Source organism: Aquarana catesbeiana, linkage group LG06 (genome assembly GCF_042186555.1).
Source record: "Aquarana catesbeiana isolate 2022-GZ linkage group LG06, ASM4218655v1, whole genome shotgun sequence".
Lineage (NCBI taxonomy): Eukaryota > Metazoa > Chordata > Amphibia > Anura > Ranidae > Aquarana > Aquarana catesbeiana.
The window spans coordinates 265462538-265486510 of record NC_133329.1 but is presented as its reverse complement, the minus strand read 5'-3'; the positions used below and the strand labels follow the sequence as shown (position 1 = coordinate 265486510).

Genomic DNA, 23973 nt, shown 5'->3' with positions numbered 1-23973 from the left:
GCCAAACTGATGCCATTGACGCAAGCCCATTGTCACAGACCCTTGTTCATTTGGCTGTTTATGTGGAAATTAAAGTGGATGTAAACCCAAAAAACACTTTTTTTTTTTTTTTTAATTAAGACTCATATCTAGTACAGCAGAGGATGTAATTTCAACTGTGCCCAGTCTTGCCACGAAGAGTTAATTTAGCTCGGAGCAAGCCTCTTAGCTATCTTCAGTAAGGTAAAAACTGACACACAGAAATAGGTGTCTGTTTCTTCCCCCCTACTGTGACTGACAGGTGATTTCCTCATCTCATTCACTAGTGGGTGAGAGGCATTCTGTGTACTTCACATCCCCCCTCCTCCTTTGTTCTCCAGCTCTCCCAGGATTGGCTGCTGCACACCTCAGCATGATTGGGCATGCTGAAGTCCTATGGTGACTTTCCTGGGTGTTGACTGGATGTTAGTGATCAATGGGGCATAATCCACAAAACCAGCAGAAGTTCAGTGTAAGAAATATCAATGCCTGGCCAAGGGGAGTGGGCGGGGAGTCTACTGATATCACAACCCCACCCACCGAGCTCCGGACAACAGACCTGCCCACAGAATTCTGAGTATTGCAGGGCTCCAAACAGCTAAAGGGGAGATTTTTGACAGGTAAGGATACATGCAGGAGGCATGCATATCCTTATATATCAGCACTATGGAAGTAATTCAGAAATGTAGAAGGGGGTTTACATCCACTTTAACTTCCTGCTGTTTAGTCTATTGACTACACAAGCTATTGAGACTATTTACCTAGCCTTGAGCATGTCTCCTGCTTGCAGTAACTCACACATTTGAAAAATTGAAATGCATAATTTTCATATTTTCCTGACTAAAATAAATTGTAGTAATTTCACCCTGCACAAAATGAGAGAAATGTATAAAACACCATGCGTTCCCTTTAACGTTTAGTTTGCTGTTAATACTGCCATCAGGCACTACTTACAACCCTTAGTGAAGCTGACCACAAGCCAGCAGAGATTTTTGTCTGATGCTCAACTTTTTCTGCACTGAGCTTTGACAATCTTGCTGGAGTTTCAAACAATCCCTTTATAACTTGTATCACTGTAGACTGAGGCGTTTGAAACCATTCATGCAGTATTCATGTCACCTCTAATGGTAACACAAAGATGACCAGAGATCTGACACCACCGATTACTGCCTTCATCTTCCACTTCTGCTTTGTTGTCTTCTCCTTTCTAAATGTATGGCAAATGCAAGAGTCACATTTTTGTTTAAAACATACAGTATATGTTTTTACCACTGTTTTTTTTTTCTTTGATTTTAGAACAGTAGTGCCCAACCCCCGGGATGGACTTTTTCCTCCCTTTCCATCCCTTTACTACATATTTGATTAATTTTTTTTTGACCCCCTCGTTTCTTTTTGTTAAGTTATGGAAGTTTAACTTGGGGAAAATAACGCATTGTGTGGATTAGTTCATGTTTATTGTAATGTCCTAGAGTAGGACTGCCGGTTAGGGGGTACAACAATGTCCATCAATTGTAACACTTTTGATCGAGTTGATCTGGATTGTTTTTTTTTTTTTATTAGTTATAATACGGACTGGCCTGTCAGCTGCGTTGCATGAGATGTTGCCCTGAAGTCCTTTACTTCTGTTTTTAGAATGTCTGGTCTTACATAATGTTTGGCTTTTAAAGCCCCTTTTAAAGCCCCTTTCACACCGGCTGTCCGATCAGGTCCACCTGTCAGTTTTTCAGGTGGACCTGATCGGACCCACCAGTTTCTCTTCTTTGGAGCGGCGGATGTCAGTGGACACATGTCCGGTGACACCCGCCGCCATCCGATCTGATCCTGTCTGCCAAAAACAGACGGATGGGGGTCCTATTCCCCATCCGTCCGGTGGATCGGTTGGAAACTGACGGGCTGTTTGTTTCCATCCAATTGCCTCATAGAGGAGAGCGAGACTGCATAGCGGAGCCGACACTGTACTATCATCCGCCTGCTCAGTGGGGATCAGCAGAGAGATTTCCCCCCCCCCCCACTGAGCAAGGGAGGCACCTGTGTGAAAAGACACACACACGCACACACACATATATATTTATTTACAGTGGGGACGGAAAGTATTCAGACCCCCTTAAATTTTTCACTCTTTGTTAAATTGCAGCCATTTGCTAAAATAATTTAAGTTAATTTTTTTTCCCCCCTCATTAATGTACACACAGCACCCCATATTGACAGAAAAACACAGAATTGTTGACATTGCTGCAGATTTATTAAAAAAGAAAAGCTGAAATATCACATGGTCCTAAGTATTCAGACCCTTTACTGTGACACTCATATATTTAACTCAGGTACTGTCTATTTCTTCTGATCATCCTTGAGATGGTTCTACACCTTCATTTGAGTCCAGCTGTGTTTGATTATACTGATTGGGCTTGATTAGGAAAGCCACACACCTGTCTATATAAGACCTTACAGCTCACAGTGCATGTCAGAGCAAATGAGAATCATGAGGTCAAAAGAAACTGCGTGAAGAGCTCAGAGACAGAATTGTGGCAAGGCACAGATCTGGCCAAGGTTACAAAAACATTTCTGCTGCACTTAAGGTTTCTAAGAGCACAGTGGCCTCCATAATCCTTAAATGGAAGACGTTTGGGACAACCAGAACCCTTCCTAGAGCTGGCCATCCAGCCAAACTGAGCTATCGGGGGAGAAGAGCCTTGGTGGGAGAAGTTAAAGAAGAACTCAAAGATCACTGTGGCTGAGCTCCAGAGATGCAGTCGGGAGATGGGAGAAAGTTGTAAAAAGTCAACCATCACTGCAGCCCTCCACCAGTCGGGGCTTTATGGCAGAGTGGCCCGACGGAAGCCTCTCCTCAGTGCAAGACACATGAAAGCCCGCATGGAGTTTGCTAAAAAAACACCTGAAGGACTCCAAGATGGTGAGAAATAAGATTCTTTGGTCTGATGAGACCAAGATAGAACTTTTTGGCCTTAAATCTAAGCAGTATGTGTGGAGAAAACCAGGCACTGCTCATCACCTGTCCAATACAGTCCCCACAGTGAAGCATGGTGGTGGCAACATCATGCTGTGGGGGTGTTTTTTCAACTGCAGGGACAGGACGACTGGTTGCAATCGAGGGAAAGATGAATGCATCCAAGTACAGGCATATCCTGGACGAAAACCTTCTCCAGAGTGCGCAGGACCTCAGACTGGGCCGAAGGTTTACCTTCCAACAAGACAATGACCCTAAGCACACAGCTAAAATAACGAAGGAGTGGCTTCACAACAACTCTGTGACTGTTCTTGAATGGTCCAGCCAGAGCCCTGAATTAAACCCAATTGAGCATCTCTGGAGAGTCCTAAAAATGGCTGTCCACCAACGTTTACAATCCAACCTGACAGAACTGGAGAGGATCTGCAAGGAGGAATGGCAGAGGATCCCCAAATCCAGGTGTGAAAAATTTGTTGCATCTTTCCCAAAAAGACTCATGGCTGTATTAGATCAAAAGGGTGCTTCTACTAAATACTGAGCAAAGGGTCTGAATACTTAGGACCATGTGATATTTCAGTTTTTTCTTTTTTAATAAATCTGCAAAAATATCAACAATTCTGTGTTTTTCTGTCAATATGGGGTGCTGTGTGTACATTAATGAGGAAAAAAATGAACTTAAATGATTTTAGCAAATGGCTGCAATATAACAAAGAGTGAAAACTTAAAAAAAAAAAATTTAAGGGGGTCTGAATACTTTCCGTCCCCACTGTGTGTATATATGTAGATCGATAGATATATATACACACATGCACTTTTGACTGACAAATTATTTAATTTAATCTTGTGGTTTGAAAACATTCTGCATAATTGGGGTCTCCAAATGCTTACATATGCCCTTTCTTTTTTTTTTTTTTTTTTTTTTTTTTTCATAAATTACAGTACCCACAGATGAAGAGGATGAAGCAGAGGACAACCCAAGCCGTCCAAGAAAGAAGCAAAAAACTGAACAGCTTGGCCTAACAAGAGTAGGTTTATAGAAGTGGGCAGTACTTCTAATCGGGGAATAATGTGTTAAAATATAAAGTCTTCTGTATGGATGCATTATCTTTTGTTTGTGCCTCAAAGAGAAAATAAAAAATGTAAGGAATAATATTTTCTGAGGAAATGGACATTTGTGCATTTATGAAACAATTGGCACCTTTTTGGTACTGATCCTGGCACATTTCTTTCAGACTCCAATAGTCACCCTCTCTGGTCACAATGAAGCCGTTTCCTCTGTGTTATGGTCTGATGCTGATGAGATCTGCACTGCGTCCTGGGATCACACGATGAAGGTTTGGGATGTTGAAGCTGGAGAGGCCAAAGCCACACTGGTAAGAACAAACAGGAAGCTGCTTAAATTTCAACAGTAGCAGTAACAGTATAGAGACAGTATAGACATATTGTCGTTGTTTCTTGACTTGTGGAGTCATGGAACAAGTATTAGAGCTGTGTTTGCTAGAATAAAAAGTCCTTTGTCTTACAATTTAAAGCAGAGCTCCACCCAAAAGGGGAAGCTCGCTTTTTTTTTTTTTTTTTGCTATTTCTGGATGACCTTACCGTGACAAGGTCCCCCCGAAAGTTCGCCACCAGTCTATTCTCAAAGCACAACGCAGCTGAAAAATCGGCTGGGGTGCCGACATTGCGGGATACCTGGACAGGTAAGTGTCCTAATATTAAGTCAGCAACTACATTATTTGTTGCTGCTGACTGTAATTTTTTTTTTTTGATTTGGGGGCCTGGAGCTCTGCTTTAACACCAGCAGGTGTCTGCTTCTCCGCGCTCATTGGAGCGATGAGCTGTGGAGTGGAGGGGTGCGGCCATCTCAGCGGCTTATCTGCCATCAATCAAAGCAGCTGGCGGATCCAGACTTGGAAGTTGGGATGACGCGCTGCCTCAACTGATGGCAGTGACGTCAGCAGAGAGTGGACTTCAGACCGCTACCCGCTCAAAACGGGTCACAGGAGTGCAAAACGAATTGCACTCCTGTGACCCTTAAAAGAAGCCCAGCCTAAAAAGCTCAGGCTGGACTTCTCCATTAAATACACAAAAACAGGTAATCAAAACTTTTGGAGGGGAAAAAAAAAATGGGTTAACTTTACTGTTTTTAGTTTAATTCATTAAAGTGTATTTTTTCCCAAAAAAATTGCGTTTGAAAGACAGCTGCACAAATACCGTGTGACATAAAATATTGCAACAACTGCCATTTTATTCTCTAGGGTCTCTACTAAAAAAATATATATATATATATATATATATATATATATATATATATATATATATATATATATATATATATATATATATATATATATATACACACACACACACACACAGTGGGGACAGAAAGTATTCAGACCCCCTTACATTTTTCACTCTTTGTTATATTGCAGCCATTTGCTAAAATCATTTTAAGTTCATTTTTTTCCTCATTAATGTACACACAGCACACCATATTGACAGAAAAACACAGAATCGTTGACATTTTTGCAGATTTATTAAAGAAAAACTGAAATATCACATGGTCCTAAGTATTCAGACCCTTTGCTGTGACACTCATATATATTTAACTCAGGTGCTGTCCATTTCTTCTGATCATCCTTAACCTCCCTGGCGGTATTCCCGAGTGTGGCTCGGGGTTAAAATTCAGTACCATTAGCGGTAACCCCGAGCCACACTTGGGATCGCATTGCAGGATCCTGGGGCGGCTTTACTTTACCTTGTCCCCGGGATCCTGCGATGTCACCCGCAGTGTCCGAGGACTCCGTCCTCCTCCGAAGCCTCTCCGTGCCAGGCTCCGTTCCCTGCGAGCGGCGCGACGCACGGGGGCGGAGCCTGGCGGCAAATTAAAAAAAAAGTAAAAATCATAACACATACAGTACTGTAATCTTACAGATTACAGTACTGTATGAAATGATTTCACATCCCTTTTGGCCCATGCCCTGCATGCAGTTTTACATGATATACACTGTTCTTTCTGCCTGGAAACTGGAGATTGTCCATAGCAACCAAAAAGTGTCCCTTTACGTCAAAAGTGGCTTTAGACCAGCTAGAAAACAGCGATAGTAAATTAGAACACTTGCAGAATTGAGCGATAGTGAATTGTGGGGAAATTTATTTTATTACTATTTTTTTTTTTTTTTTTAATTATTTATTTTTATTTATTATATTATAAATTATGTTTTTGTGTTTCAAACTTTATCATACCCGGGATATCTACTAGACTCTGGTTTGGACAGATTTAAGTGTGTTATTGTTAAGATTTACAGACCTACAATATAAAACGCCAAATTTCCATGCAAAATAATTGTACCGCTTTCAGCACCTAAAATCCGAAATAATCATACCGCCAGGTAGGTTAAGATGGTTATACACCTTCATTTGAGTCCAGCTGTCTTTGATTATACTGATTGGACTTGATTAGGAAAGCCACACACCTGTCTATATAAGACCTTACAGCTCACAGTGCATGTAAGAGCAAATGAGAATCATGAGGTCAAAGGAACTGCCTGAAGAGCTCAGAGACAGAATTGTGGCAAGGCACAGATCTGGTCAAGGTTACAAAAAAAAAAATTTCTGCTGCACTAAGAGCACAGTGGCCTCCATAATCCTTAAATGGAAGATGTTTGGGACGACCAGAACCCTTCCTAGAGCTGGCCATCCGGCCAAACTGAGCTATCGGGGGAGAAGAGCCTTGGTGAGAGAGATAAAGAACCCAAAGATCACTGTGGCTGAGCTCCAGAGATGCAGTCGGGAGATGGGAGAAAGTTGTAGAAAGTCAACTATCACTGCAGCCCTCCACCAGCAGGGGCTTTATTGCAGAGTGGCCCGACGGAAGCCTCTCCTCAGTGCAAGACACATGAAAGCCCACATGGAGTTTGCTAAAAAAACACCTGAAGGACTCCAAGATGATGAGAAATAAGATTCTTTGGTCTGATGAGACCAAGATAGAACTTTTTGGCCTTAATTCTAAGCGGTATGTGTGGAGAAAACCAGGCACTGCTCATCCCCTGTCCAATACAGTCCCAACAGTGAAGCATGGTGGTGGCAGCATCATGCTGTGCGGGTGTTTTTCAGCTTCAGGGACAGGACGACTGGTTGCAATCGAGGGAAAGATGAATGCGGCCAAGTACAGGGATATCCTGAACGAAAACCTTCTCCAGAGCGCTCAGGACCTCATACTGGGCCAAAGGTTTACCTCCCAACAAGACAATGACCCTAAGCACACAGCTAAAATAACGAAGGAGTGGCTTCACAACAACTCCGTGACTGTTCTTGAATGGCCCAGCCGGAGCCCTGGCTTAAACCCAATTTAGCATCTCTGGAAAGAGCTTAAAATGGCTGTCCACCAACGTTTACCATCCAATCTGACAGAACTGGAGAGGATCTGCAAGGAGGAATGGCAGAGGATCCCCAAATCCAGGTGTGAAAAATTTGTTGCATCTTTCCCAAAAAGACTCATGGCTGTATTAGATCAAAAGAGTGCTTCTACTAAATACTGAGCAAAGGGTCTGAATACTTAGGACCATGTGATATTTCAGTTTTTCTTTTTTTAATAAATCTGCAAAAATGTCAACAATTCTGCGTTTTTCTGTCAATATGGTGTGCTGAGTGTACATTAATGAGGAAAAAAATGAATTTAAATGATTTTAGCAAATGGCTACAACAGAGTGAAAAATTAAGGGGGTCTGAATACTTTCCATCCCCACTGTGTGTGTCTGTGTGTGTGTGTGATGTTTGGGGGTTCTAAGTGATTTTCTAGCAGAAAATACAGGATTTTTTTTTTTTTTTTCTTGTAAGCAACACATGTCAAAAGATTTAGTCTTTAGGGGGCGTGGCCTAGACATGGCTGAGTGAGGCTGCTTTCTCTCTGAGCTCCCGATCTCAAACTCCTAACCCCAGAATTTTATATCACTTTAATCGGTATGAAAACTATTAAACGATACAGGACAAGAGCTGTATCCAAAGGGACCCCTGCCAGCCAGAAATCCGGAGAAATACATCGCTATTTCAGACAAGAACTTTCCCCTGGTGTCGGGACTACAACGCCACGAGGCCATCCGCGTGCGCTCACACACCAGGCCTCTACCAGAGATATCCAGACTTCACCGGAGAACCTGCCTGCACCACCCACCCTGATAAATGAGACCCCAGAAAATACTACTATAGGAGGAATGGCCTCCACATGCCCTCCCGAACCAGCACCAATGGATCCAGATATCCGAGCGCTCCTGCAAGCACTCTCCACCAAGGATGATATTGAGGCGATAATCCTACGGCTCGAAGAGACCCACCGCCGGGACATACAAGAGGTGAGAGGTGAAGTGTCCAGCCTGGCAGACAGAGTCTCCTCAGGAGAGATGGCTGTATCCTCCTTAGAGGAAAGAGTATCGGCTCTGGAACAAGCCCGGGACCTCCACAGAGACACAGCCATCTCTCTACAGCTACATATGGAAGATGTCGAGGACAGAAGCCGCCGAAACAACCTACGGCTTCGAGGCATCCCGGAAACAACCAGCTCGGAACACCTAGCGGATGCAGTGAAAAATATCTTCCACACCGTGCTGGATGAAGCCGACACAGACATAGAGCTAGACAGGGTACACAGAACACTAGGACCGAGGCCAACAGACCCATCTAACCCGTGTGACGTGGTGTGCAGACTACACCGCTATATACAGAAAGAAGCCATCCTACGATGCGCCTGGGAACACGGCGACGTAGACTACAACGAAACTCGAGTCAGAATCCTGCCGGACCTATCGAGAGCCACCCTGAAACGCCAAGCCATGCTGCGACCCCTCCTGGAATTGGCAAAGCAGAAGGGATTTACGTACCGCTGGGGATACCCACTCTCGGTAACTTTCCGCAATGACACAGCCGCATTCACACTGCAAACAGCGGCGGACCTACCGGCGCTCTTCCGATTCCTGGATGCAACCCCGATCTCAGTCCCGGACTGGCTACAAATCCTTCCACGTCTGATGGGTAGATCGGGCCCCTCAGCTGCAAGGGGACCATTGCCGCCACGTCAGCGAGGAAGGAGGAGACGCCGCTCGGCATCTGGAGGTCCTGCACGTGAGTAGAAGTAACCTGCGGTCCCCATCCGTTCCTAACCTGCGTCCCTTCCCACATCACTGCTAATTCTCAAAAACATTCTCCTCGAACACCCCCCACCTGAACAGTCCAACATTCTCTGTCTAACACCCCGGCTGGGGCCACCCGCCAGAGATGTGAGGGGAGAGGTTTCACCTTGCCGCCAGCTCCCACCTTACACCCTTGTAACTTCTCCCAAGGGGGACATTCCTGCAGTGAAGGTTTAGCCTCATAAACAGCTTCTATCCCCTGGGAACACACTATTTTGGCCTATCTCGCGATGACCCGCTAGTCTAACCACAATCTACCCAGCAATAAAGAGATGGAACACTCCCCCACATGCTAGTAAGAGAACCTACTACAGAAATACACTACATAGTAGACAGAAAACGGGACAGGTACCCTCTATATGAAGCACAGAAGAAAATATCAACCTCCATACAGGATAGCTATGAAGGAACTATCAGAACTTCAATGTCCTTACAAATCTGGATGGTACAACCTCTTACGGCAGACCGAGCCTTGCTGCATGGGTGGGGGTGGGGGAAGGAGGGGTGGGTATTGTTCCAGTTTGCTGACCCTGGAGAGACATTTTTGTACCTTTCAGATACAATGTGGTGCACGCAGACTAACTCTCTCCATGAGGGAGGAGAAGGTTATAATCCCTATAGATTAGAAACCCACCACAATCATCCAGGGACAAGATTTAGAGGTCTACAGAAATATCCCTAACACTTACTAAGTGTTGAGAGGGGGGACCCCTGTTTGCACTTATTATTTTTGGTTGACTATAGTTACTTGTTTTGAAATGTTGCTTACATTACTGCTGAATAACCTCCTAATAATGATTGCTAATTCCTGTACTGATTTCTTCATATCAGACTACAACAACATACCGATTAAAAACACACGACTTTACATTATGCCATGGGCGGAGAGAGACTTGGGGAGACTCATCCCTTGACTGTGTCCTCCCACAAACCCATTTAGGCCAGCGCTGCATAGCCGGATTTTCTCCGTACAGCGCTTTAGCAAGTACTTTTGCTTGCACCCTTAGTATCCTATCACGCTGCACACCCTAGTGACAGCTCTCTAACCCTTCTATACCTTAGGGGCAATCTACCCTGACACCACTCTCTCTGTCTTATATACTCTTTCTTTACTGATCTACTATTTGACTCTCTCTCCAAGTCTCCCCCCCCCTTTTTTAATCTGCAAGCATGGACACCCTAAACATAATATCACTAAACACAAAAGGACTAAACACACCAGAGAAGAGGCGGATGCTCCTTAATGACATGAGACGCATGAAGGCGGACGTAATCCTGCTACAGGAAACGCACTTCAGAGACAATACTATACCAATTCTTAAAAACCGATATTATCCCACTGTTTACCACTCCACCAATACACAAGCAAAGTCCAGAGGGGTTTCAATCCTAATATCAGCTAAAGTTCCTTGGACATGCCTAGAATCTAAAACAGACCCAGAAGGACGGTATCTATACCTAAAAGGACTGATAGGGAATGTAAAGATGACTTTCGCAAACCTATACGCCCCCAATGAACACCAGGACGCATTCATAAAGAAACGACTAGACCAAATTATACAGTTCACTGCAGGCAAGCTGATGGTAGGGGGAGACCTCAACACACCCTTAATCCCGACAGAAGACACGTCCTCTGGGACATCCTCGATCTCAATTACCTCACGCAAAAAGATACAAACGGCCCTACACTCGGCGCAACGAATAGACGCCTGGCGCCTTTTCCACCCTGGAGAGAGGGATTATACGTTCTTTTCCCGACCCCACCAATCATATTCCCGCATTGATTACTTCCTAATACCCCACAGAAACTTACAAGCTGTTTTACACACTAAGATAGAATCTATCTCATGGTCCGACCACGCTCCGATATCGTTGAAATATACCATTGCTGACCCGCACACAACCCAGCGCCCGCCCTGGCGACTAAACGAAAGCCTACTGCAAGACCCGGAAGTCTACGCAGATGTAAAACAGGAGATTGAACATTACTTTAAGACTAACAACACCCTGGGCAGTGACGTGGGTCTGGTGTGGGAAGCACATAAGACCGTGATCCGAGGTGTGCTCATTAAGCATGGATCCAGACTGAAACGTAAAAGAACAGAACAATTAGACATTCTGCTTAGGAAATTACAGACACTAGAAACAAGCCATAAACTGACACCCACAAGGGAACTAGGAGCCGAACTAGACACCACCCGTACACAAGTCACAGACATACTGCACTTCAAAGCAAAAGCAGCACTCCAAATATGCCGGAGAAAACTTTATGAATCCGGCAAGAAGTGTGGGAGACTATTAGCCCGCTCTCTACAACAACAAAAACTGGCGTCCTACATACCTAAGATCACGACCACTTCCGGGAAGACGGTCTCCCTTCCCAAACAAATTACGGAAGAATTTAAAACTTACTATAACTCTTTATACAATTTACACATGACACCACCCACACCAGACAACACACCTGAATATGTATCCTCATCACTAATGCCATCCCTACCGATGGAGGCAAGGGAATCACTAGAGGAACCCATCACACTTATAGAACTTCAATCGGCTATAAAAACCACCAAACAGGGGAAGGCACCAGGACCCGACGGCCTGACTATTAAAGTGGAGTTCCACCCAAAAGTGGAACTTCCACTCATTAGATTCCTCCCCCCCTCCGGTGACACAGTTGGCACCTTTCAGGGGGGAGGGGGGTACATCTACCTGTATATTACAGGTATCTGTACCCACTTCCGGCGTAGATAGCCGCAGAATCTGCGGGTATTTACGCCACATCCTGTTCCCCCCCCCCGCTGCCTGCTGGGAAACACACGGGTCCCAGAGGCAGCAGGGACCATTCGTATTGCGCTGCGTGACTCGCGCATGCGCAGTAGGGAACCGGGAAGTGAAGCCGCACGGCTTCACTTCCTGATTCCCTTACCGAAGATGGAGGCGGCAGCACCCGAGGACGGAGAGACGCTTCGGCCTCGGGTGCCGACATCGCGGGCGCCCTGGACAGGTAAGTGTCCATGTTTTAAAAGTCAGCAGCTGCAGTATTTGTAGCTGCTGACTTTTAAAAAAATTTTTTTCGGTGCCGCTCCGCTTTAACTATTATAAAACCTTCCTCCCCTCTTTAGGCCACTACATAACAAAACTATTCAACGACCTTGGCTCCGGCTCAAAACTACACCCCTCAACGCTCCAGGCACAGATCTCAGTAATCCCAAAAGAGGGTAAGGACCCTACACAATGCGGCAGCTATCGCCCAATATCATTACTAAATACTGACTTAAAACTTTTTACCAAAATTATTGCCTCCAGGATACAACAACACTTACCAGGACTCATACACCTAGATCAGGTAGGCTTCATGCCAACCAGAGAGGCCAGGGACAACACCATTAAGGTTCTGAACCTACTCCATATAGCAAATAGAGACGAGACGCCAAGCATCTTTCTCTGCACAGATGCAGAAAAAGCGTTTGATCGCATACACTGGAAATTTCTGTTTGAAACATTGAAGCATATCGGAGTGGGAGAAAGGCTGTTTAATTGGATATCTGCAGCGTACTCAAATCCATCAGCCAGAGTCAGGGCTAATGGTGTTGTCTCAGATTCTTTCCCAATATCAAATGGAACTAGGCAGGGGTGCCCACTCTCACCCTTGCTATTTGCCATATCACTAGAACCCTTCCTGTGCCACGTGAGACTAAACCCAGATATCACGGGGATTGCAGTACAGGACTCCCAACATAAAGTATCCGCTTATGCAGATGATTTAATGTTCTCCATTACTAATCCAGCCATCTCCCTCCCAAACTTAATGAAAGAGTTCGAGATCTACGGGCATCTTTCCAACCTAAAAATAAATTTTAACAAATCAGAAGCCATGGGAATAGGGATTCCACAGACTCAACTCGCACACTTTCAAAATAATTTCCATTTCAAATGGACAGACAAAGCCCTGAAATACCTAGGCACTTATATCCCTCCAAAACTCTCCCAAATCTTCAATCTCAACTTTCCACCTTTATTAAAAAACGTCCAAACGCTACTTCACAGTTGGAAAAATGGCCTACACTCGTGGTTTGGACGCTGCAATATACTAAAAATGATGGTGCTTCCCAAATTTTTATATCTACTGCAAGCTTTACCTATTCACATACCCGCAAACTATCTCAGACAGGTACACTCACTATTTTCAACCTTCTTATGGGCAGGGAAAAGGCCACGCCTCCCGCGAAAGACACTTTCACTCCAAAAACACCACGGCGGAATGGCCATGCCGGAGATTAAGACATACTACCAGGCAGTGCACCTGAGTAGACTTGTTGACTGGTGCAGACACCAGGAAACAAAGCTATGGCCTCAACTAGAGCAATCATAATCTGAAATTCCACTAAATAGAGCCCCATGGAGCGGCTCCACACTCCCTGCACGAATACGATCTCGCCCGTTAATTGGGACCACCACGAACATCTGTGCACGCCTAATATCACAAACATCTCTCTCCACTAAAAATTCACTATTGAGACCCATAATGGGCAATCCACAATTCACTCCAGGTATAACAGATCCTACATTCCGCACACTCAAACACAGGGATATATCAAGCTTCCCATTACAGCACTGGTGGAAAGTGGGTAACACTAGCCGAACTATCAGACCCGAATGGTATATACCGATTAGACTTCTTGAGGGCAAGCCAGCTCTCACACTTTCTTAACAGCCTGACTCCCCCAACTGTAACTGACCCTCCCCACACTGCCTTCGAAGGAATCTGTATGGAAAGCGGTGTGTTACCGCACACGCTATCTCTGACCTATAACATGCTCATCACACCTCCTGGGGATTACCAACACCCCAGTTTTGACAAATGGGAAAAAGACCTGAACTGCCACTTCACTCCGCAAACAAGAACACACATACTTCACTTCACCCATAAATCATCCATATGCACCAGATTCCAAGAAACCAATTACAAAATTTTTACGAGATGGTACAGAACACCGGCAATATTACAAAAAATTTTTCCAGAGACATCGAAACTATGCTGGAGATGTCAACAAAACACAGGCACGCTAATACATATTTTCTGGTCATGTCCCCGGATAAGGCCTTTCTGGGGAAGGGTTTGAGAAATAATACAGAAATTCACTGATCGTAGTGTCCCTGATGAACCAGCTTACTTCCTCCTACACGCCACCGATACACCTACTCGGGTATACAAAAAATCAATCGTTCGACACCTATTAGACGTGGCTAAAATTTGCATTCCACTCAAATGGAAATCCCCCGAACCGCCCTCTATTGCCAGCTGGCTTAGGAAGGTAGACGAAATTAGCAAACTGGAAGATCTGATCCTCACGAGTCAGAACAGAAGTGAGACATATTCCAGAACTTGGCAGTTATGGAATATATTTAAATACTCAGCAGAAGGACAAGCCCTCCAGAGAGAAGAAACAGATATTTAGCCCATACTTAAACCATATAGGTAGCTAATCGACAGATTGGAAAGTAAATCTCACGGGACAATATAGGGTTCCCTTGCTCGCGGACTCCTCCCTCCCCAACTCCCCCCCCCCCCCCCTCCCCATCTCCTCCCCCTCTCCATTCTTCTTCTTTCTCTATACTTTTTCCTCTATCTTAGCTCTACTGATCTATAGAAAACAAGAAAAAGGAAGAGAACAGGACACACAAAGGAACAATTAATAGACCCTACATTACTAACGTCACTTGACGAATACATCACGACATTATCATAACCCGAAGACAATAAAGAGCAATTTTGTTATGCATCATTCTAGGAGATCTTACACAGTTGTAGCCCCTAGAATATGTCTATCTCACACTACATCACAACACAAGAGGTCCTTAAAATAAGTAGGACAAAGTCTCCGGTATAAGACCTATGTAATTGTTCATACTGTATTGTTACAATGTTAAATACCGATGTATCGGTTCCTGTGGACCTGTTTTCTGTGATAAATAAAAAATTAAAAAAAAAAAAAAAAGATTTAGTCTTTAAATGGTTAAATGGAGATCTTCTAGACACAGGAGTTAATTCCTTTGATAAGTAGAAACATTGCAAGGCATCACCCTGCAAGTTGACTCACCCCTGTGTGAACTGGCTAGTGCATAAATTAATTAACCTAATTTGCAGCACAATTGGCCGATGCCGATTAATTAAAAGATACAAAAAATCGGCCGATCTATTGGTCAACCTCTAGTTAGAACCAGTTTTGGGCTGTCTCCAGAAAAAAAGGATAGAAGGGGAATTTTTCCAGTGCTGTCACTTATTTCCAAGAAAAATGTGTTTATTTTTTAATGGCTTTATTTTACTTCGCTTTTTAGAAGTTTGATACAGGAAAGTACAATTAAAGTACCGTTTGTAATCTATCTTCCAGACAGGAAATAAGGTGTTTAACTGCATTTCTTACTCGCCACTGTGCAGACGCCTTGCATCTGGAAGTACTGACAGACATATCCGACTTTGGGATCCACGGACTAAAGGTAAGCAGCCACGACAAAATGGTAGATTATATCAATTAAATCCTGGCTGGTGGGAGGAGCCAGCAGGGTGTTGTATGTCGCTTCTTGAAAACATCACGGCACGCTTTGATCCTGAGCAGTTGGCTGGCTCTTGGTAGGAGTTTTACAAGTAGCAAAATGCCTTGATGGGTGAATATCACTTTTGATGACTGGGCATTCCTAGGCAGGCTGCATTTGCATGTTCAGTCATGGAGACTTCTCACGTGTGTGTTACCTAAGGGAGGCTCTTTACCTTGGAGATGGTGGAAATGTGAATACCAGAGAGAACAAAGACCCTTTGCGGCATTATGTTTACTACATACTGTAATTACTACTACTAAAGCCTTGGCCTTTTTTGGGTTTAAAGATCCTAGAGTTGGCTGTGTGATTTAAGTTTTTGATAATGAGAAGTTGTCTGAAAGAATATTTTGCTAATTGTAGTTGGCACAATAAATGTTCAGATTTTTCTTTTGTGCAGTCTACTTGTCACTATGAAATATAAATCAAAGTAACATAATACAATAATTTTATCTTTCAAGATGTCTACATACTGCATTTTTGCATAAACACCCCCTATGTATGCTGGAGCCTTCTTGCCAACATATGCGCTATATTGTATGCAAATGCTTACTTGAAGCTGCCAGGTCAAGCTCTGTGGCACTCCTTCACTATCCAATGGTCATGCCAAGTGTTTGTCCATCTACATATCTGTTACCTATAAAAAGACATGCACTGTGAAAATCAGATTTTATAGAATAGGTCATCATGTGGTCAGTACTTGCATATAGCATAGTAGTAGGGGGAAACTGGAACTTTCTGAGCACATTTAATTAACCACTTCTGCCCAGGAAGATTTGGCTGCTCAATGATAGGCCATTTTTTGCGATTCGGCAATGCGTCGCTTTAACTGACAATTGCATGGTCGTGCGACGCTGACCTGTCCACACCTGCCCCCCCCCCCCCCCCCCCCCCCCGGGTTGTAGTGTAGTAGGCTCTTGTCAGGAGAGGAGAATAGAGGGGGATGTTAGGCCTTGTAGTCCACCTAGGTGCAGTGTAGTAGGTGCTGATTAGGACATAGGGAAAGCTGAGCCTTGTAGTCCCCCCCCCCCCCCCCACCCACTTTTGTAATGTAGCAGGCCCTGATGAGGACACAAAGTGGGAATGCTGGGACCTGTATTTCTCTCCCCCCCCCCCCCCCCCCCCCCATTTGTAGTGAAGGAGGCCCTCGTCAGGAGAGCCTTGTAGTGCCCTAACTTACCAGCAAGCTGAGCCAGTTGTGGATGAAGTAGCGGTAGGTGCAGATGAAGTAGGGCTCGGACAGGTCCCGGGTGATGAGCCTCATGATGTCAGGCATTTGGAGCTCGGAGCGGAGCAGATGTCATGCGTGGTGCAGGGCCTCCTCAAGCAGTCTATTGAGGGCTGCAGTCCGTGGGTTGGAGGGCAGTTTGCTCTGCAGGCTCGAGGTGCCAGAGGTCGGGCCCAATGGGCTGGTGTTGAGGTGAGTGGTGTCAGCGGTGGTGGCCCTCTGAGACGTACTTCCCAGCCCGTTAAGGGTCCCGATCCTCCTCTCTGCCATCCTCCTGCTGCTGCTCCCCCGGCAGTGCCAGGCCAGCCCCGGGGTAATGGGAGAGCACTCCAATGGGCCCTGCTCTCGCAAGATTGCGTCTGCTGCCCACTGCATTGTGCCCAGAGAGGGTGACAAGCCCATGCCCCGAGAGACGAGGGACCCTGACTGCCCCAGATCAGGAGTGGAGCCCCGGGCCTGACAGCACTCTGATGAGATAATGTATCCCGCCGGGATGACGTCATTGTGCAATCACGATGCACCCATACTCTGCATTGATGAGGAATCGTTCAAGGATGCATCGATGCTATGATTTTCAACACCCCTCTTCACCACTATGTGCTCCAATCATGGATGATTGGAGCACATAGTGGTGAACAATAATTAAGGAAGCAGTTGTTTGGATATGAGAATATAAGCTTGGGGTGTTGTTGGTTTTTTTTTTGTTTTTTTTTTTTTTTTAAATGAAAGCTTGAACATATGCAAGCATATTCATACCAAAGGACACCTTTTGAACTGATGCATTGTTTGTTTTGTTAATGTTTTATATATGGTTTGATATGATATGCTGATTTTGAAAATTGCTATACAAGCAGATTTAAAGGGATACGAACACATTAGCAATTGGGAGCACGGCACCACTTTTTGAATATAATTTTAAACCAAAAATCAGTGCTTCGCTTGCTGAGAATCAGAACTAAATCTGTGCAATCACAATTTAATAGTGTATGGGGGGCTAGGTTATCCAACAGAAAAAAACAAACAATAGTAATGCACTGTCAAGCTTCAGTGTGAAACCGGAATAGGGGGAGTCCTTCTGCAGAACTGGGCCAGCACTGAAGTCGGAGCTGTGGCAAAAACATGGTCCCGAGCCTTGCAAATTTGCATCAGAACCGCATAAAACATGCATCAAAAATGCACCTGTACCGCTGAACAAGTGCACCACACATGTTAACCCAGCCTTAGACTTGCCTGTAACTTAACTTCCATTAGTCTTCCAGGACAGCATATATAGATACTTCCTTATCATTCAAGGGATTGTAAAGTCAGAAGGTTTTTTTATCTTAATGCATTCTATGCATTAAGATAAAAGGCCTTCTGTGTGCAGCAGCACCCCTAACAATTACCTGAGGTCCCTCTCTGTCCAGCGATGTCCATGAGTGTCTCAGGTGTCTGAGATTCTCCCTCCTGATTGGCTAGCCGACTTTGACAGCAGTGAGAGCCAATGGCGCCACTGCTGTGTCTCAACCAATCAGGGGAGTGGGGTCGGGTCGGGGCTCCGTGCCTGAATGAACACAGGGAGCTGTGACTCTGCTCAGGAGCCCCCATAGCGAGCTGCTTGCTGTGGGGGCAGTGAACAGGAGGGAGGGGCCAGGAGCATAGAAGAGGGACCCGAGAGGAAGATTCGGGCTGCGCTGTGCAAATCCACTGCACAGAGCAGGTAAGTATAACATGTTTGTTATGTTTATAGGAAAAAAAACAAGACTTTAATATCACTTTCAATTAGGGGGGCACCGAATGGAAATTTTGGTACCGAAAATGAAAGATGCACTATACCGAAAATGACCGTTTTTAAAAAATATTTTATACTTTTTATATACAATTGTATTATATTCGCCTTTTTAATTAATATCAGCAATTTAAATTATTATGAATTTATTGTTGACTATTATTGGCACCTTTTTAGTGCAAGAGATGCTCAAGGAAAAATGCAGTCTGCAGTCTTTAACCTACTCTTGTATCATGTCCTCAGTCTCTAACCAACTCTTGTATCATATCGGCAATCTCTTACTTAAACATAAACACACTGCTAATAGTATTAGCAAAATTTCCATTCGGTGCACCTCTAGCAGACATGATTAAGGAGACGGTCAGGCTGCAGACATGATGCAAGAGATCAGTGCAGCCTCACCAGTGGCCGTCAGATGCAGCAGCCTGCCTGTGCCCGTCAGATGCAGCAGCCTGTGCCCGGTAGCGTGATCTCACGCTGTGTGTCAGAGCTGCATCTGAATCGCTGTGCAGCCACTGTAACAATGTCCCGCCTCCTATGATACACTGCACAATGATTCCCAGCATTGGATCAGTGTGCAGTCTATAACTAGAGGCGGTCTAGGAGGCAGGACATCGTTACAGCAGCTACCTGGCGATTCAGATCTCTGACACACAGCTTGAGATCGCGCTGCCAGGCACTGGGCAGTCTGCATCTCATGACACTCGTGAGAAGAGGAGGGAAGGGGGACTCTGACAGGGGCGCGCCAGGATGCTACATGTGCAAAACCCGGCGAGTGACCCCCGTCCCCTTTTTCCGCTCTATTACCTGAACTTTTTTTTTCTTTCGCCCGCCTGCTGAAAACACAATTTTCGGACGATGTTTCCGCACACCACTACTTTCAGATATTATTGACCAATCTTCAAAAGCATGTCATTTTTCAAGTTCATTCTTGGTGATGAATTTCCCTTTCATGGTGGCAGAGGTACATATCTCTCATTTGCCGTCTTGGAAGACTCTTTAAAATGGTTACTAGGAATTTTACTTTAGCAGTTGTTCTTTCAAGCCTTTCTTTTTAATACTTTATCTATACAAATCACGCCCCAAAAATGCAAACACATGACGTAAGAAACGGATAATAAAAGCTGTGTGATTTCTTTATATGAAGCTGTGTAGACATTTGTAAAAAGGGAATCTGTAGTGTGCCTATAAAGACATGATGCAGAGCGTATTGACAGTGGCTCATTTATATAGATTTCTTTTTGCAGATGGTTCTCTGGTTTTGCTCTCTTTGACATCACACACAGGGTGGGTCACTACGGTAAAATGGTCACCAACTAATGAACAGCAACTCGTGTCTGGATCTCTTGATAATATAGTGAAACTTTGGGACACCAGAAGGTATGTTTTTTGTTTGTGTGTGGGTTGTGTTTTGTTTTTGTTTTTTGTTTTTTTTTGGGGGGGGGGGGGTGTTACTATATGGGGGGTCAAGCAGCCAACCTAAAAGTGATGATGTATTATAGTGGTGGTAACCAGTCAGTCACTATTTTATATGTTTGAGAAAACAATGAGTAACTACTAATTATAGATTTCCTTATTTAGTAGCTATATCCTATAGTTGGCAAAGGGATTATAAGCTTAAATCTAAATTGGTTAGCACATATCATCTGTTTTCTGCATCACCTTGAGCAAAAAAAAAAAAAAAAACCCACCACTGACAGATTCGCAGCTCTCCTCTGCAGCTCCATGCAACCTCAAGTCATCATGGCACTGAGATGGCAGCTGCGGAAAGCCTTTTTTTTTTCTTCCCCCCCAAGACTTCCCTTACAAAGTCGTGTGACACCATTTCAAAGAACTAAAAGACGTCTGGGACCGACCTCCCTGTACATGACTGCTGGGTGCCATGATAATGAGGTCTGCATGGAGCTGCAAGGAGGAGTGGTGAATCTTGCTGCTTACAAACATGTGTTGTCAGAACTGACTGCCTTAGGTCCCATAACCAGTACAAACGGCATACACTCACCTCAAGCCCACAGCACTTCCTTCCCACTCACCTCACCCTTAGTCAAAAAGCCTCCCTTCCCAGGCACCTTAGGTCCCAGGTCACATCTTTTTTTTAAAAAACAGCTCTCAAGTTAACAGTCAATCTTATTTGCAAAACTAGGTATATTTAGTGATCCCTATATCACTTGTTTCTTTGTTGCATGGTAAGGGCTCATGTAGACGGGCGTTGTTTGTTGTTTGTTTTTTGTTTTTTTTGGTTTTGTTTTTTTTAGCATTTGTAAACATAGATTAAATTTGCATTCAATAAAGTAGTGCAAATGACAGTTTAGAGGCTGCATTTGATTTGCATTACATTTTGTTGAATTTCTTTAAATGCAGCATGCTCTGTTGAGGTGCATTTGAATTGCAGGCAAAGCAGGTCAATGGCAGCCTTTTCTTGTAAAGGGCTTTGTTTTGCTTTCCTTTTTGAAAGAGTGGAAAAGGCCATGTTTGATAAAAATGGCAGTCTACAGCAATTCTACAGTTGATAGATATGAGAGAGAGATATATGAACTATAGTTCAATAGCCCATATACAGCCAACAATGACCAATGGTGGGTGTTGGCCCCAATTCGTGTACAACATGCTACATAAAAGGGGAAAATGGTGAGGAGCATTGGGGCTTTGTGACGCCCAGATATTTTTTGAAAAAGTCATACACAGTAATGAAAATCTGTTTTTTTATTTTCATTACTGTGTATGATTTTTTAAAAAAAATATCTGACTATCAAAGCCCCGGTGCGGTGCTCCTCACCATTTCCCCATACCTTTGTGAACTACGTTGTACATAAAAGGGACTGTTTTTGTGTGGACATGCTTGAATAGTGATGAGAGACTCCACGCAGTTTTCAAAGGGGTTGTCTCAATGATGTATAACTGAGATATAATTTTTTTTTTTTGGCTTGTTATAATATTGAAAGTTCATTTAGTATTGTTTTCTACAGAATCCTAATTTTTAAAAAAAGATAAAATCCCTATCTTGTTCTTTCAGTTGTAAAGCTCCACTTTATGATCTAGCTGCTCATGAAGATAAAGTTCTTAGTGTTGACTGGACAGAAGCTGGGGTAAGATCAGTGCACACTTTTTAAATTCCTTTTAGTTACTTTTCCTGTCCAGTCCTTTCAGTCTTTTTTTTTTTTTTTTAAATTTAGTTTTAGGACTCATTTAATGGGCAAGTAAACCTGTCCTCCATGCAGAGCTGCAGGCAGATGTGTGCGCATCAACCTTGAATCTGCATGCAAAAGGCCCATAAAGTGGATGCACGCACAGCAGCTGCACAGACATAATCACGTGTCAACGTTTGACATGCGGACAAGAACAGGTGCACGGATCAGAATGCACAGCCTGTCAAACTTAGACATATGAATGTGTCCCTGAAGCCACTTTGCGTGTATCCACTTCTTTGAGTTGCCTGCATGTAGCTACGAGGTGGATGCACATGCATCTGCTAGTGGTTCTGCTTGGAGGACAGGCTTAATCGCACACTGAATGAGCCTTTATTGTAAATCTTCAGAAAAAAAGCTTTTTTTTTTTTTTTTTTCTACGTTTGGAAATGTACATTTTAAAATGAACCTGTGCACTGGCAATGAATAGTTAGCCCTGACACATTTTTAATGAACAGTAAATTATCTTTAAGCAGGACCCTACTGACCGCTGTAGGCACAGTGGAAATTCATCCTCAATTTACAGCAAAAGCACTTACAGTGGTAAACCCTTACAAAACACTTTTTACTACAGGTAAGCCTATAATGAGGCTTGCCTGTATCTACCATGCATGGTTTAGGAAATATCCCTTCTATCAGCATGTACCGACCTCAACGGCTCATGAGCACTGAAGCTGCTCCAGCTGACGTGCTGTTACCGGCAGCTCCCACGCGTATGCGCAGCAGTGATGTCATCCCGGCTCCGCCTAATCGCAGCACTGGAGCCTGCGATACCCGGAAATAATTTGGGAGACATGTCGCCGTGCAGAGCAGTGTGCTCAGAGCGCTACAGGGGTGAGTATAAGGTGAGTATTTCATAATGAGCTAGTAACTGCAGCTACAGATCATTTATTAAAGTGATTGTAAAGGTTCACATTTTTTTAATAAAAATAACACACATGTTATACTTGGGTTTTGCACAGAACAGCCTCGACCCTCCTCTTCTAGGGTGCTCCTGGCTCCCTCCCCTTGCTCTTGTGTCACTGGATTTGATTGACAGCAATGGGAGCCAATACCTCCTGCTGCTGTCAATCTATTCAATGACGACAGTGGCTGGAGCCACTGGGCTCCTTTAATACATAGAATGCATTAAGGTGAAAAACCTTGAGACTTTACAATCCCTTTTTAAAAAATGGGTAAATACACTAATGTTCATAGCCTGACCACTGGTTATTTAAAATAATTGCAGAAATAAATGAAACTGCATTGCTGGCAATAATGACAGATGGTAAAAACATTGCTTTCTATATACTTTTTCTATTCACATCATACTTTTGCTACATGCCTAAGATTATTCTCAGTGAAATTTAATGTAGTGAGGATGTGCATACTTTTGTAACCCATAGCACCCATATTTCAGCATACTGTAGGGTGATAATTTGGTTGCTGTTTGTTACCTTGCTTTATAAGTTTTTGTGAGCTTACTGTACTTAATAAAACATTTTTTTTCTGTTTTACCAAAGCTAATTTTAAGTGGAGGAGCAGACAACAAAGTGTACTCGTACAGATATACAGCACCACCTTCAGATGCGGGAGCCTGAACTTCTCCATCTATCTAGTCCTATACAATGGTAGCATAGGGAATTATTAGTTGTACAAAATGGATGCAATTTAACTTGTTAGACTTGTTATATAACTGCATTATATTTGTACATAATTAAATTGTATGTTTATTTGCTGCTACATTTTGTAAATTAAAATACAGCTTTTTTATTCCTGTGTGAATTTTTTTTTTTTGTTTTGTTTTGTTTTTTTAATTAGCAGATTGTGTAAATTACATTTGTTTTAAAATGTCAATTAGACAACAGTCTTAAATCCCTGTGCCTGATACATGAGGCTAGAGAGAGTGGGGACCCGGTCGTACTACTGTCGATAGATGCCGAAAAGGCCTTCGACAGAGTCGACTGGGGTTTCATGATGGGAACACTGAGGCATTTGGGAATAAAGGAAAGGATGATGCGATGGATATCCGCATTTTACTATCACCC

General features: G+C 43.8%; 1 protein-coding gene across 2 annotated transcripts in view; it reads left to right on the top strand.

Moving 5' to 3' along the window:
* WDR12 (WD repeat domain 12) overlaps positions 1–23698 on the top strand; it is a 49873-nt gene extending 26175 nt beyond the window's left edge. For both annotated transcript variants that reach the window (XM_073633304.1, XM_073633305.1), the window contains exons 9-14: positions 3923–4008; positions 4216–4356; positions 15564–15669; positions 20009–20141; positions 21775–21847; positions 23449–23698. In XM_073633304.1, coding sequence (XP_073489405.1) covers positions 3923–4008; positions 4216–4356; positions 15564–15669; positions 20009–20141; positions 21775–21847; positions 23449–23526 — 617 coding nt within the window. In that variant the 3' untranslated portion in view covers positions 23527–23698. The remainder of the gene's footprint in view (positions 1–3922; positions 4009–4215; positions 4357–15563; positions 15670–20008; positions 20142–21774; positions 21848–23448) is intronic.
* Positions 23699–23973: the final 275 nt, after the last annotated feature.